At 37.7% G+C, this 16,849-nt stretch overlaps 1 protein-coding gene across 2 annotated transcripts in view; it reads left to right on the forward strand.

Moving 5' to 3' along the window:
* The window catches only part of ablim3 (actin binding LIM protein family, member 3), a 67,209-nt gene that overhangs the window by 12,240 nt on the left and 38,120 nt on the right, over positions 1-16,849 (forward strand). For both annotated transcript variants that reach the window (XR_013785377.1, XM_079439124.1), the window contains exon 2: positions 1,623-1,760. Coding sequence is in view for 1 of the 2 variants with exons in the window: in XM_079439124.1 (XP_079295250.1) it covers positions 1,623-1,760 (138 nt within the window). In the remaining variant the exon portion in view is untranslated. The remainder of the gene's footprint in view (positions 1-1,622; positions 1,761-16,849) is intronic.

The following is a 16,849-nucleotide window of genomic DNA, read 5'->3' on the forward strand; positions in this document are numbered from 1 at the left end:
TTATTGTTGAAAAATAAGGAAATTTCCTGCACTGATCAGTATCACTTCCTGACTTGACTCGCTGTGCTCGCTGATTACATTTGTCTTTTCCAACATGCACACAAAACCCTCATTAAAACCTAGTTCCCAGTATGCTCTACCAGGCCTGTCAATATTTTAATGTGTGCTCCTGGCTGTCGCCGGGCTCTGTTTCTCAGGGAGCTGTGGGAACATGGTGCTGATGAATCTGATCGCAGGCCCGGCAGTTCTGCCTTGCTGCCAGCATTGTAGCTGAAACAACGGAGATCAGGGTAGGGCATGTGCCCTTGCTGTTTTCAACATTTTCCCCCAGTTAAATCCGTTTAGACTAAAGCGAGAGCAACACTTGCTACAGTGATTGCACAGTAATTGATTTATTCACTGGCTGAGTGTTTGAACGCCTGTTATGCATCTTTAATAGGAGGGCAATCAGCACAAAACCTCCAGCCATCAATACACTAGGTAACCCTCAGGCCCATTATAATGACAAACTCAGAACTCACAGCTGTAGTACAGGGACAACAAATACAGTGTAGAGAGCAAAAGACATCACTTTTGCCCTAACACACTGTACTCTAGACAAACCCATGACCAATATTGAAGTTCTGGCTGATACAGATAAGACTATAATTATTTTTGTGTTATGTGTTATTAAAAGATGACTACTTTGTTTTAGCGAAATTATAATTTTTTTTTAGAGACGATTTAAAAATAAGACATACATATTTTTCTCTAAATTAAAACTCAGGTTTTTTTAAAGATAAAGTGAACATTAGATGATTTCAGAGGTAAGTATACAGGGGAGAATTAAAAAATGGAAATGAACATGGACAATTAAATATCTGAATATCTGCAGATAAGGTATATATTCATTATTAGTATTATTTGTGTACTTTTATTAATTATTATAATGTTAATAACAATAATATTAATTATTGCTATTATTAATTGTTATTAATTATAATTTGAACAGCATTTTGTTTATATTTTCAGTTTTTATTTATTCAGTTTAATTTTAGTTTGAGCTTTATCACTTTTATAATTTTAATTATTTAGCTTTACACTACTTTCATTTCAGTTTTAGGAATTTTCAATACTTCACCAAACTTATTTTCAGTTAGTTGGTTGGGAAACATTTGTAACATTTGATTGCTTTAAGTTAAATTTGTCTTTCTTTTTCTCTAAATCTAATATTTGTATTTTATTTCAGCTTTATTTCAATTAACGAAAATCATTTTTTAAAATAGCTTTAGTTTTAGTTAACAATAACAACATTCATTCAGTGTCAGTGCCGATACTAATAAATAATGATTCATAAAAAAAATAAAAGTAAAATCTAATAGTTGCCAACAATAAGGTTCCAATAAACAGTGTTTGGCAGTAACTATTTACTAATAATGCATTACAGTAATAATACTACTTTCCCTGGTAACTAGTAGTGTACTGTAACTAATTACTGTTGACTGGTAGTAATAAGTAAAGTAATAATATTTAAAAGGATTAACTAGTAATGAGTAATAAATTCAGTTGAGTAATGAGACCAACACTGCCGATATATCATGTAATGTTTGTTACTTAGTGTCTTTTTGTCTTTTTCCTATTAGTACCCTATCAGCAAAGCTCATGCAGCAGTGAACGGAGCTCCGGACCAATCCACTGCTTTCGCTGCCGGGAGGTGTGCAAAGGAGAGGTGGTACGAGTGCAGCACGTCCACTTCCACATCAAATGCTTCACCTGCCAAGGTAAGCGTCTTTTGCCCATATGCAATGCATTGTAAACTCTGGGACCTCTCAGAACCATCTTTTAATTATAGGAAAAGCTTGCATACTGCCTTGGATTTGTGTCAGATATACAATTTCCAATAGATTCCATTCAGTAATGGCACTTCATTAAGAACTAAAGCAGAGCTCTCTGCCTCTGACCTAATAGCAGTTTGGCATGAGTGGTTAGAAGCAGTGGATATCTGATTTAATGATGCTGGCTGTGCTCCTGGGGCTGTCTGCAGTAGGGACCTGTTGCGTAATGAGATCCTCTGGCCTCACATTGTCAAGATGGTAGTTCAGTGATGCCCCATGGCACTGCCCTCAATTATCAGTGACATCAAGCAATTCAAATGTTAAACGAATTTCAACATGATGTGACCAGGTACAGTCACCTTTAGATTATGTTAGATTAAAAATGTGGAAGTAAACCCCTTGAGAGATGGGCTCATTTGCGGTTTAATGAAGGTTGCATTTGTGCTACTTTTCCCTGCTTACACTCAAACTGGTGTTGCCACATGGTCCCTGCGTTGCATTTAAGGGGTTGCTGTGGAAACCGTGTGGAGGGGCACCCTGTGTCTGGTTGGTGGTTATTCTCAGCTTCACTATCAAACCGACAGCCAATAGCAGCCCCGCTAGCAAACCCTAGGGCATAGTTGGGGGGATGAGGGGGGCCCATAGATGGAAAGACGAGACGGGAGCGATTGAAAGAGAATGGCAGTTTCCCTCCCTCCGTTATGACATCGCTAGTCGCCTTGGAGCACATGAAGTTACTCAACAATAACAGTCCTTTTCCCCTTTGCTTCCTCCCTCTATCAAATTCGCCCACTCTGCTAGTGCTGCCCTTATCTTCCATAAAAATTGCCTTGAGCAATAATGTATTTCACCTCTAACTCAACCCAACGCCTTATCTCACAATTTGCACTATATATTATTGTGTGTGTGTAAGCCGTGCGCTATATGTGTAGGAAGTCCAAACGTGCTTCGACAGCTTGTATCTCCAGCATCGTAGCTGTCTCATTGTGTATAATGAGCTCACTCACAAACTCACAAACTGGTCCAGCTGTGGCTCAACACCTCTCTGTGCAACTGGCTGTTGGACTTCCTGACCGGGAGACTTCAGGCAGTACGGGTCGGCATTAACACATCCAGCACCATCACACTGAACACTGGGTCCCCCCAAGGATGTGTGCTGAGCCCCCTCCTCTTCACTCTGCTGACCCATGACTGCACACCGTCACACAACTCCAACCTCTTCATTAAGTTTGCGGATGACACGACTGTGGTGGGTCTCATTAGCAACAGAGATGAGACAAACTACAGGAGCGAGGTGAGCCGCCTGGCCGGGTGGTGCAGTGACAACAATCTCTCTCTGAATGTGGAGAAGACGAAGGAGATTGTTGTTGACTTCAGGAGAGTACACACTCAGCATGCCCCTCTGACCATCAACGGTGCGACTGTGGAGAGAGTGAGCAGCACCAAGTTCCTGGGTGTGCACATCACAGAGGACCTCTCCTGGACTAACAACACTGTAGCACTGGCCAAGAAAGCACAGCAGCGTCTCTACTTCCTCCGCAAATTGAGAAGAGCCAGAGCCCCGACCCCCATTATGTGCACCTTCTACAGAGGCACCATCGAGAGCATCCTGACTAGCTGCATCACTGTGTGGTATGGCGCTTGCAACGCATCCTGCCGCAAGTCACTTCAGCGCATAGTGAGAGCAGCTGAGAAGATCGTTGGTGTCTCTCTCACCTCCCTCCAGGACATCTACAGCACCCGTCTCACCCGCAAAGCCCTCCGCATTGCAGGCGATCCCACCCACCCGACACACAGCTTCTTCAGTCTGCTGCCATCAGGGAGGAGACTGCGGAGTCTCCAGGCGAGGACCAGCAGACTGAAGGACAGCTTCATACATCAGGCTGTCAGGAAGCTGAACTCCCTCCCGTCCTTGCCCCCCCTCCCCTCTTTTACCCCATGCAACACTGAACACTGATACTGCGACCCCCCCCCCCCCCACACACACACACTTAAAAACTGTGACCAGCACCTGTCACTTGTGCAGCATTGGACTGATCACTACCTCATCGAGCATTGACTGCAAACTACCTCTTCGGATAGTCTGATAAAAGACTGTTCTCTTGTCACTTTAACAGACTGATAAGCTCTTCTTGCACTACACATATATCTGCACAGTTTTGTTTTATTTAACTGGTTTGCACTCTATCTGCCATGTGCCTTATGCCACTTTATCTATCTCTTTCTTTATTTTTCTACAAATGTCCTCATTTGTATATCTGTACAGTTGTATGTACATATGTTTATACTGTATTTATCCGTATTTGAACGTCTACTGTCAGTGTCTTAAATGTTAACTGTATGCACCAAGGGTCTGAGAGTAACGGAATTTCAATTCTCTGTATGTATGTGGAAGAAATGACAATAAAGCAGACTTGACTTGACTTGATTGTTGCGCGGTGGTTTGTTTACAGTTCTGTGACTGACGGCTCTGCTTCTGTGCGTGCTGTGAGTTTTGTTTGGATGGGAGAACCGAGTGTGCTGATGAGCAATGGGGCTTTGAGGCCCAGTTAATTGGATAAAGTGGCCACATTTGTGGGGTGTTTCACAGGAATCCCAGCTCACTCAGCATGTGCTGTCACAGGTCAGAGGGGCCACATTGGATTCGCAGTTGCCGGTGTTCGTAAACACGTAACTAGCTAAAAATCAAACGTGGCTGATTTGTGTGGCCGTAATAATGTTAATGTTTCTTTACAGAGTTTGCATTTTATTCAATATAGGTTCATTGGAAAAATGTGCTGATGGTGACATTTTTGTAAAATGATCAAGCCTATAAAGTTGTTTCGTGACACTTTCAAAGTGAAATGTCTAGTGTGTGCAGAGCTGGGTAGATTACTTACAAATTGTGGTCTATTACTGATTACAGATTACATAAGAAAAACTGTTGTTAGTAACGAATTCTAGGTTGCTAATTTTAGGTAATGTGATCCGACTACTTTTTAGATTACTTTTTTCATCAAACTTGTTTTAAATTTACCATTAAACGTACCATATTGAGATCAACATCATAAAATGCATTAAACATTACATTAGTGAGTTGACAGAGATTGAATAGTGAGTTGATAAAAACCTACTAATTAATTAAATCATAAAAATGTAAAATAAAAACAATTTAAACACTTGAACACTAAAATTATACATATTTTACTTGTCAATGTAACCATTAATTGACATCAGAGAACTGTAAACATGTAAATGTGTTGTTAAATTATTAAATATTAACCTCCTTTTAAAGATATTTCAAGAAGATATTTTATCAGCACTGTGTCTGTGGCACTAAAAGCATGTTTAGTTTAATCCAAAACAGATGAAAGTGAATCTGAAAATGTTTTACATTGGTAAAACACCATGTCTGGTGACAGGCTCTAACAGGTTAATGCACTATTGTGTTTGAAAACATACTGTACCGCCTAGCCTACACTATATATGTAATGTATTAGTTTACAAATCTTGCAATGTTAAAAGTGGTTTGAGGTCATAAAATAGTATTGTGCAAGAAACTACACAAAACATGTCTTTATTAATCGATAATCGGCCTCTGTAATCATACTTTGTGTGGGAAGAAGTAGAAGTTGCTGGTGTTTTAGTATCACTAGTGTTCATTTCAGTATTTAGGCTACAGGTACTTTTTGTTTGTTTGGTTGTTTTACAAAAAAGGACTCTTGGTTTATTGATCTGAGTTGTGCTTTCATTTCAGAAGGCATGCAAGATGTATGCTTTGGCTGTTGGAATCCATGACTGACTTGGAAACCGATGTAAAATCAATAGTTTGTAATGGAACTGTTTGGTTTGGGCTACGATCAAGTAGATTACATTGGTTGGCTTTACTTGACGACGTGCCTTTACAAACAGGAGGAGATGAAGAATAGGATATGCCTTTGGAATTATAGTCTAGTTAATTGAAACAGCAAGCACTCGAGCACACAGGAAGAAACATGTGGGCCAAGGTCATGTAGATACAGCTGAAGCTGAGGCAGTGGAGACAATTTCAGGGGGAGTTTACACAGGCTTTGGCCATGAAAAGAGGCGGATGCTGTACACACAGGTATGAGAGAACCAGCTGTTTCCAAGGACACACTCATGGTTAGTTTGTGTAAAGGGGAGGCAGCCAGGTGTATTAGCAGTACTCACTTCCTGTGTATGCATGCACATGTCCACAGTCAAACATAAACGGTCATAAGCTCCATTCAAACAAACCTAGTGAGCTGCCTGCATAGAGAGCATTTTAAGCTATTTTGGACATGCTACTGATGCAAAGACTGCTTTAAATATTATAATCTTTTTGACCTAATATTAAGGCAGAATCCCAGGTAGAGAAGGTAATCGGTGAAAAATAATTCCAATATGGTGGACAGAGTGGGAGAAATTAAAGAAAAACACTGATAAAAATAAGTCAGTGTCATTGAATGGATATTTTTGCCAATTATTTATGTATGTTTTGCATTTTCATACTACAGTGCTGCACCATTAGCTTAGCAATATGCTAACTCTTGGATTTGATTGTGTGTTTAGTCTCCTACGTGGAGTAGTGTTTGTGGTGAGTTGCTGCCATATAGTGTTTTAAATTAAGTTTTGTTAGGATGCCACCTAAAACTGCCTATTCTGCCTATGTAGACAGTGACGCAGCTTTTGCAACAATTCTGGAGGTTTATTCTTTTGCTTTAGTTCATCCTAATGCGTACACACCCCCTCTCAAACACACACATGCACATTTATGCATGCACACACATTCATGCAAGGGCAAATTTTATTTGTTTCTGCACTACTATTGTGGGCATCTCGTTAGATGTGCAGGCACAGAAAACTCATTAAATCTCTATTTGGTTGTGCATTTATTTTCCCTATTCAAATAAAAGTCAGATTGGAGTCTTAACAGCTCTCAGCGGGGAATGGAAGTCACTCACTTGTCCTGACCTCCTGACTCCTTTCTAGCTTTCTAGTTGGCTCTTCTCTCTTTTACATGAATGCAAAGAGATAATGAACACAGCTGTGCAACTATTGATATATTAGAGACATACAGTGGCCCCAAAATGTATTTGGACAGGATTTATAAACGTATGAATGCCAGTGCATTACATAACATAATATCAAAATAAGTGATACTTATAAAAATGGGTAGCACAAGTATACTTTAAAGCAGTTCATAAATCCATATATGCAGCAGACTGAGGGATTTAAATATATTTGAGGGCTATAAATGAATTTTCATTGGTTTAAATGAATAATTTTCAGTTAGTGGCCACTTTCTATTTAAATCCATTAAAACAGCTAATTAATTGAGTAGACAGCATGACAATTGCAAATATAAATACTTTAAGAGAGAATATGTTTGAATAATCTTATCTTCTCTCAGAAATACATTTTCTGGCCTTTCTTTAAGCAAATCTGCTGCTTTTTCACTAGAAGTGTGTGGCATTTGAGCTGTAAGCTTGACAGTATGTCTGAGTGAAACGTCATGGGACAATAAATATCCAGACCAGCTCACACTTCAGCCTCTAGTGGGTGATTCACAGGTATGAGCACCACCCATATACTGTCAGACAGGTTAGTTCACAGAAAAACGAATATTTTGTCATCATTTACTCACCCCCATATTGCTTTCCTTCTTCAGAGGAACATAAAAGTAAATATTTTGAGTGTTTTTATCCATACATTGGACGTGCTTGTTACCAAAACTGTCTGGTTACCAGCATTTTTCAAAATTTATAAAATGATGAGTTCCCTTTAAGTTACAGTTCCACTTGACATCTTTTCTCTCACCATTGCTTTTGTGTGTGTGTAAGGATTCCAAGGCAAGAAACGCAGGATTTCCAAAAAAAAATAATTTATTAAATACAAACAAAGTCACAAATTAAATCACTTAGAAACTAAATAGAAATCAAGAAAATAAAGACAGGTCTGGGTCCATAAAAGTGGTCAACTGAACAAAACCAAACTTAATGATCAAAAGGTAACCAAAGAAACGTGACCTCTCAAGCGACACAAGGAGGGAACTTTTATACACAAAGGACTAGTCCATTACACACACACACACACACACTCATACATACACAAAGGATATTACCAACATCACTAAACACCATCAAATAGTTAACTTAAAAAACTAGATCATAAACAGCAAAGTAACATACACAAATTATTATAGTAAACGAAAATGGGTAAATAAACAAATAGTCCTACAAAGAGAACAAGTATTATACATATTTGTGCATACACTCTTAAAAATAAAGGTGCTTCAAAAGGTTCTTCAAGCGATGCTATAGAAGAACCATTTTTGGTTCCACAAAGAACCATTCAGTCAAAGGTTCTTTAAAGAACCATCTCTTTCTTATCTATTTATAATCTGAAGAACCTTCTTTCACCACAAAGAATCTTTTGTGAAACAGAAAGGTTCTTCAGATGTTAAAGGTTCTTTATGGAACCATTTAGACAAAAAGGTTCTACTATGGCATCGTGAAGCACTTTTATTTTTAAGAGTGTAGGTGCGTGTCAAATACCGGTTTACTGTGTGGCCACTTCGTCGGCCATCACAGTGTGATAAAGACATTGTTCTGAGCAAATTAGTGAAGTAGTGCCTAGAATTCCAAGAGGGAGGAAGTTTGTCTGAAGCAGCCAATGTTTTTATGGACAGTTACTAGTGATGATTGCAATAAGCATTTGCCAGCTTACGGTATAGATTTTCAAACCTGATATATTGAGGTAATGTTTATTACATTACAATTGTATTATTATTTTTTTATATGTATTGTTCAATATTGGATATTTATTGTGTGTGCCTTTTAAATTATATGCTCCCTTAAAGTAAATCTTTTAAAAAAATCTGTATTTTTCATATAGTTTTGGGATGGCTAAATTAATTTTTAGCATTTAAAATGATTGATTTGAAATTGTTTATTTATTTAGACAAAATAGATTAGAATTTTAATATTGATAGTTTACAGGATATTATAAACATGAAAATAGTTTTCATTGGTGCATTGGTGTATGCCTAATAAATTCCTAAGCAAATCGCCATCTGCAAATTTAATTTCAGGGTCAAATTAATGGCATTTTACCACTGAGTAAACATAGACGTTTACAGTTTTGTCATAGTCAACAAATTCTTCTCAAAGCTGTAAGTCATGAGCAGTTAGTTTACAGTGCAAATCAAATAATGCTGTTCAGCACTGCTTCTTCTGAACAGGACTGGCAGGTCATTAAGATGTCTAACAAAACAGATCCCTTTTAAAAGCTGAGAGTTAATTGGCTGTGTAAAATGTTTTTTTTTTTTTTCTCCAGGCATATGCAGATTCTCATAATGACATGCTAGTCTCATCAGTTTATTAAAATGAGAAAAAAAAACATTTTGTATATATATATATATACACACACACACACACACACACAGAGAGAGATAAATACAACTTTTAATTGTTTGGCAAAATAAACCAAACTCTAACAATGGGTGTTTTGCAAATAGATTTATTCATATTCTTTGGCTGTTGATCCATAAAACTAGAAATTTTTGAACTCTTTGTAACAAACAATTTGACAATCAAATGTCAGGTGCTCTGAACATCAGACTACTTTATAAAGCGGCTGTGATGGAGTCAATAAAAGGGTCAGTTGCTGTATGTGTTGTGTAAAGCAGTTGTCAGCTGCTAGAGGAGGAAGACAGAGCAGGATGGGAGCTTCTCGTAACTATGGCAACATATATGCCCGTCCAATCAGTAAGCCCATGCTATAGTTGCTGGGGAGACATTCTCCCACAGATGAAAGGACAGTGGCAGTATTAGAGACCGAATTCCCTATGAGGATGTAGATAAGGTGTCATGGATTAGCCGCGTGTGAAAACACCAGACTGAAAATTTGGCCATCTATATTGATTTTGAATAAATGATAATGCATTTATTCTACAAACGGTGAATAATATAGATTTGACTTTGTAACTGGTAAATTGCTCATGTCAGAGAAAAATGTAGTCTAAAGCAGTGTAGATTAAAAGAGCTCAAACCAGAGAGGTTAATCTTTGATTGAAGGAATGAATATTGCCCGTCTTATACCTGAAGGATTCCTGCATCATTAGGCATTTTTCAGAGAGGTTAGTAGATTAATGAAAGCAGCTGAAGGAGAGGCACAGCCTTGGAGCGAGAAAGAAACAGAGCGAGACCTGCTAAAAACATTATATCTGTCTGTTTAAATCAAGTTTAGAGATTTAACAGGAAGCAGGAAATCACAAAATGTGAGTGCAGAGATACTACACTAATTGCAGTGATGTGGATTTTTAACATTTGGTAGTATACGATAGCCTTTGTTTTTTGTGGAGTAAAATTTTCTTTTTAAGTTAAAATAGCAAAGCCCTTTTTATATAATATTTATATATTACTAGAAATTATGTAGAATAATATAAGACTGTATAATACTATACTATATACTGTTCTATACTATACAGTATATAATACTATAAACATAATATAATTTTTTCTTATGTATTTTTTAACATTTATATGAAATATAATTTTTTTTTATATTTAATATGATTTAAATTAGAATAAAAAAAATATTAAAATGTATATATTTTAATATACATATTTTAATAGCAGTGATCATTTTTTTGTGTGTGTATGACAGATTCTTTATGAGCAGAATAAAAAATATTTAGATAATATGTAAATAACAAAAAGTTGGAGTCTTTGTGGGTGCAGTGTTGTCATTTGTTACTGTATTTTTACTTATGCTTGGGAATATAAAATAATGCCCTAGATAGACTACAGAGGATAAGTACTTAAGGGGAAATGCCTAAGAAACCTCAGTCCCTTAGATTTATTTATCTGTCTCAACATATGCATAATTTCTTTGTTGTCATTCCCTTGATTTCTTGCTGTTACTCACTGACTCCACAAAAGACCATCTGGTTGCTCAGTGGAGGGCCGTGTAGGGACTAATCGCTTCCTCTTCTCTCACTAAACTCTCACTTCATCTTTCATTCAGTCAAAATAGCACATTAATTACAGTTGATGAGTTTCCTATTAGCACCAGCAAGGTAGAAGAGAAGTGACGCGGTAGGTAGAAAGAGGCACAGACAGGTGTGGGCAGGAAGACAAGGGAACCGTTGTCATACAGAGCCACATGCTGTGCTGTGAATCATAGAGCATCATCTCCAAAGCCATTACTGGCACAATTGATGTTAAAATAGCTGATGACAATGTAGTATAATAGTACAGTATAGATCACTGTTTTATATGTAAATTTAAATACTCACATGGTCCAACGGTCTGAGACCATTTATCTAATTTTATCATTTTTTATTTTAAAATTATTTATCAGCATAACAATTTGAGAAAACAAGTTGAATAGAAAAATGCTATTTAATGACAACAGCATTTTTTATAGCTGCATGATTATTTTTTTATTTTATATCTTAATGCACCTTTGTTTTTTTTTGTTTTTTTAATACAAAACATTATTTGTATTTTTCTCTTTAGCGTGTATTGCCAGGTTTGAATGTACTTTCCCATTGATATTTCCTGATAGTCTCAGACTTTTAAACACCACTTTATGAGTATCAATATTTTTAGAAAGTTTACTTATTTTTTTCTTTCTGTAAAAGAGAAGGACAACAGTGACAGTAAGAGTGAGACAGAGAAAGAGACATCTACCTGTCTCTCTAGCTGAGGAAACAAAGATGATAAAAATGTAATTGTAACACTTGATGCGATAAAAATAAAATCTTAGGAACAAAAGTGTGGAGGGATGAAGCATAAGGAGAAGGGGCAATAGGAGTGTATTGAAGGTTCCGGGCTACTGGAAAGTCCTGAAGAAGGGAATTTTAATTGCATCTGTTGGCTGCTGATAAATACATAATCAGCCATCCCTCCCGCTGGTCCTTAATCAGTTCTGTTTTAATGACCACAGTTCTGAGCGGCAAATGCCTCAACACAGAGAATAAAAGATAGAGAGAGAGGATGAGACTCAGAAACAGCTTCTATATGAATGACAAGCAAATGTGCCAGTTCTGCTGAGGAATTTTCCTTTTATTTTAATACATTGTGATTTAAAGCTGGGGTTTTTGATGTGAAGTACACTTTATGTGAAGATAAACATTTTGCCTTATAAAATTATTGAAATATTATTTGAAAAAGATCTGTTCTGATAGAGATATAATATGGAAGGGAAACATAATCAATTACTTTCAATTAAACTCACACTTATTTATATTGCGTTTGTCATAACTCCCTAAAAAGATAAAACTTTTTTTCGCACTCAAATTTTTTTTTTTTCACAGACCCTATCTTAAATTTTTTGAAATTGAACTACTTTACTTTATATTAATTTTTAACTCTCAAATATCATCTGAATAAGTGAACATTCAGTAACACACAGTTTTAAGTAAAGCTGGTATTTAGGAGGGCCATGTGCTCCTAATTTAAACATGTACAGAAGTTCCTCCAAGCCATCAAAACCCTTAGTGAATTTCCACCAGCCTGAACAGACACACCCTACCTCAGAACAGGATCCTGAAGACAACTTGAAGGAAACCACACGACACCAAGTTGATATAGACTTTACTATTAAAATCAACATCAGTCATGCCTTCCACATGACAGGAAGATGCTCTTTACGTGTTGTCAAAAAAAGTGACTCGGACAGCCACACAAATAAGCAGTCTCACACCTCGGGCATTTTGTATGGGACCCTGCTGTCTCTAGGGCAACCGTGGAAGGTTTAGGTTTCCTATGGCAACTGTGAAAGAGGACGTCCCTCCCAACAATCTCTCAGCCAATGAATTGCTGTTCTGAGTGCCTTTTATCCGAACTGAAATGTTCTTCACTAATTGCTCGGCCAGTCTATTTAAAAAGCATTTAGATTCATCTGATCAATCCATTTCAGTCAATCATAAATGCATTAGCTTAATTATAGTTTTGTGTTTTTTTTATCTCATTCTTTCATTGTGAGATAATAAAAAAATCTTCACTTCTGTATTTTTAATTTCTCCTTTTTATATAACTGGCTTAGATGCTTTGTTCTTGCATTCCACCAGTGAATCAATCCATTGATACAGAAATATATTTAATAAAGGTCTCATATTATAATTATATTATAATGTGCTATCATAGTGCAATACGAATATTGACAAAAACGTCATTACTCTATCTGGCCTTTCAGCGCCTCTGCAGGGATCAGCAGTGACCGGTTCATCTCTTTCTAAAAGGCCTCTGGTTATATTGTTCATGCTGAGCCTTGAGTAGTTCCATCGTCTTCATCCTTCCAGTTGAGATCAGGATTATTGCCTTGTGGTCAGGGATACAGGAAGTAGGCACGGCTCCAGAACAAAGCACGGGCCCTCTGGGTCTCCATTCGTGCTGTCTTACCCACGTCATATGCATGTCTGTTTGCTATATCTCAGTGAAGAGCTGTCAGTTTGGGAACTCCATGAGCCAACAGCATCATAGATGGGATAATGTGTCCTCGTTTCACTAAATAGCAGCTATTCTCTGACATTCAGGTCAGAAGTAGCACATATTGTGCTTGAAATGGAGACAATTAGAGAAAAGTACCATTGGTACTCTTCTAACTTAACTGTTTTATTCTGTGTTTATATTTTTATATTTAAAAAAAATACCTGTTCAAGTTTGAGGCTGTCGTTCTAAGTGAGAGCAATGTTCATTCTTGTAAACATCTTTTTTGTTTTAGTGGAGTTTAATTTATAAATGAATTGTGATATAAATCAAATTGTGTTCTGGCCATTTTTATACAGAGAGGATTCTCTTTTTGCTAGTTAATGTTATCCCATTGGATTTAAAGTTAGTTACTTTGTTCACTGGTACCCCTTTTCCACCTAAGCAGTTCCAGGTGCTAGTTCAGAGCCAGTGCTATAGCTGGTTCTTAGTTAGTTCGACTGGCGAACCCTTTAAGAACCGGTTGCTTTTCCACATGCTAGAGAGCCAATACAGAGCCAGCTCTTACGTCACTGAATACGTTTCATGTTTCGGTTCACTAGCGCAGCACAACAGGCTTGTTCGTTGTACATCAGCGCCACGCAGATCGATCGATCGGCACACAACACACTAAAGCACGGTGAGAGCGATCCAAAAGCATAAAGAGCCGTCTGCTTTCCAGTCGCTCCCGCAGCACCCCGATATGCCTCGCACCGAACGGTCCGCGCAGCGCCGATCTATCCCGGACAAGCCTAAACAAACTATCAGCAATGGCGGAAGTTGCGGTGCTATTTGATGTTCATGGCTTTGCGAACCTACATCGGCATCCAAACACGGCGAATCAAACGTGTTAGCGTTTAGCTGCTATTTCAAATATGGCGGTCCAAGTTTCTGTTCGTCTTGTTGGTCACGGTAACCCCGCCCCCAGCTCCTGACGCAAGCGGTTCTTCCTTCTAGCCCAGCAATGTTTTGGTGCTACTTACGAACCGCTTTTACTGGTTCGGAGCTGGTTCTTTGGATGTCGAAAAACAAAGAACCGGTTCGAAACTAGGCTCTGGCTCCGAACCAGCACTGGAACTGCTTAGGTGGAAAAGGGGTAACAGGGTATAACAACCTCCCCCCAAATTTTTGGCCTTGTTGCAGTTCTTGTGGCGTTCCTGGAATTGATTGATCGTAGGCCTTGTTGATCTGAGCTTAAGCACCTCAGTTTTTGCCAAAATTATTTATAAATAATGTTTTTTTTTTTTTTACTAAAAACTGAGGTGCATAAACTCAGATCAGTGAGGAATCAGTTCCACCAAAAAATCTGTACTAATTGAAAGAAAATCTTTCAAGCTAGTTTTAAAAGGCTGGTCATTTTTGACCAACTTAGGTTAAGGATTTTCAGCACAGCGCAAAGGTTAAAGACATATCGTCCTTAGTAGCTTCAGTGTAGTTAGGTACTTTTTGTGAGTTGCTTGTAGTGAACTATTTCAAAGATTTAAAGGTGCCATGGAATGGAAAACTGTATTTACCTTGGCATAGTTGAATAATAACAGTTCTGTACGTGGAAATGACATACAGTGAGCATCAAACACCATTGTTTCCTTCCTTATGTGAATCTCGTGAATAAAAAAAGACCACTGAAAAATGGGCGAATCGGAACATAACACCGACTGTGACGTTACAGTCGAGATCACTAATTGTTACTCCCCAAACATTTTCATATACCCGCCCATGTTCTAGGCCAGCCGCCAGCCGAACCATCAGAAGTTCTGCAGGTATTGTGAAGAAACAAGCAAGGACAACAGCGAAAATGGCAGATCATGGAAATAAATATTATGTTCCAGACTGTGCAGGGGATGTGAAGTGCAGGGATGGGTTGGTGTCTGCATTCAGAAAGGCACGTTTAGCAAATAACGCTTTCTAATAAAATAACGCGAGCCACTAGGGACATGGTTAGCTCCTTGCTAGCGGTAACCTGTTACATTACAGTACATAAGATTTCACTTACCACATAAACAGAGTAAGGAGAGATGACTGAGGATGATGGTGAATGATTTACAGATCCTGAGCAACACTGACAAGCATCTGATCTTGTAAAATGTGTGGTAAGCACTGCCGCTCCATAGTATAAACAGAGTTTGTGCGATTGTGAATCTCGAAAGCGAAAGTGAAAATAAAATGCGATAGTACATTTGAAAGCAGTTTCAGTGCCCCGCATATTAATAGCGGCTCCCTGATGCCCGCATTTTATATACAGTATAATTACCTGATGATATAACTGCGGGAGAAAGTATTGAAATATATATTTTCCTCCCTGTGTTTCCTTCCTGCTGTGTGAGCTACTGAAATGAGCCACACTGTGAAACAGCCAATTAGAGCAGAGCTCAACATTATTATTCATGACCCTTCCAAATCAGCCAATAACAGACCATTTCATTCTAGGGAGAAATCCTAGGGTTGTTAATGCACATGTAAAACCGTTTCTGGAGAATTTTTGCCCTTACCTAAGCCACATACCTTCTATGTAGATATCAGAGAACAATTTAAAATATTTTATCATTGCATTCTATGGCACCTTTAACTATAGCTTGACATAGCGACTTGCCAAATGAGAAAGCACTTTGTGTTTCTGCTGTCTCTTATTTGTTTGTTTCTGACTGCTTTATAGGCCTAGTATTTGTTTCATGTGTCATGGATTTGGTATTACAGTTCCTGCTTTTTTGTGTTTTTGACGCAGAAATGTTAATGTTGTCTGTCTCAGGAAGTTATTTGAATTGAAAAGGCCTTGAGAGATTTTTTTTTCCATTAAGCTTCAAATGTCATGTGCTCTAGAGTTTTCTCTTTTATTGCAGGGTTTCAATCCAGTTGGGTCATTTGAAGCAACATGCCATTGTTTTGTGGTTGTCTGAAATGCAGCTGCCTGGCATAGTGTCTATGTTACACGCACACACACACACACACACACACACACACACAGAGAGAGACAATCACAACAGGGCTATAATTTCCCTGCACATGTGGTTACACTGCCAAAGACTCCAGATTTCTGTAGAAATCCCAGTTCTGTTGAAGCTGCTGGCCCACAGTGAAGATTTCACAGCAGTCTTAGTGCCTACTGGCAATACAACTTTTCTGATAAGTCTCTTGGCCTTGATTCCCATATTCCTTTATAGAGTTAAGGTTGTCATTCCATTTCTGTATATATTATGACCTAAAATATACACCTAATCACAGTATATGGCAATCTATAATTTAACATTATAATAGCATTATATTTTCATCTGTGATCATTAAACCATTGAACTTTTCAAGTGTTTAGACAGACTTGTCTTCAGTTTGCTGCCTGCATTGCCAGTGCACCACTATTGGTTAACCATAAAGATTTCTGCCAACAGAAATATGTGAGTGATCTCTGCTATTTCTTAAGATCTTGGTTCTATCTTGGGAAATAATATTTGCTATTATATATATATATATATATATATATATATATATATAGCCAACCATATTAATAAAATAAAGGTTTAATAAATTATGAAAAGGTGTTTCCAGCTGTTTTTCATGGATTTCTGTGAATATTTTTAGGTAAAAAAA

Source organism: Barbus barbus (genome assembly GCF_936440315.1).
Source record: "Barbus barbus genome assembly, chromosome: 17".
NCBI classification, from domain to species: Eukaryota; Metazoa; Chordata; class Actinopteri; order Cypriniformes; family Cyprinidae; genus Barbus; species Barbus barbus.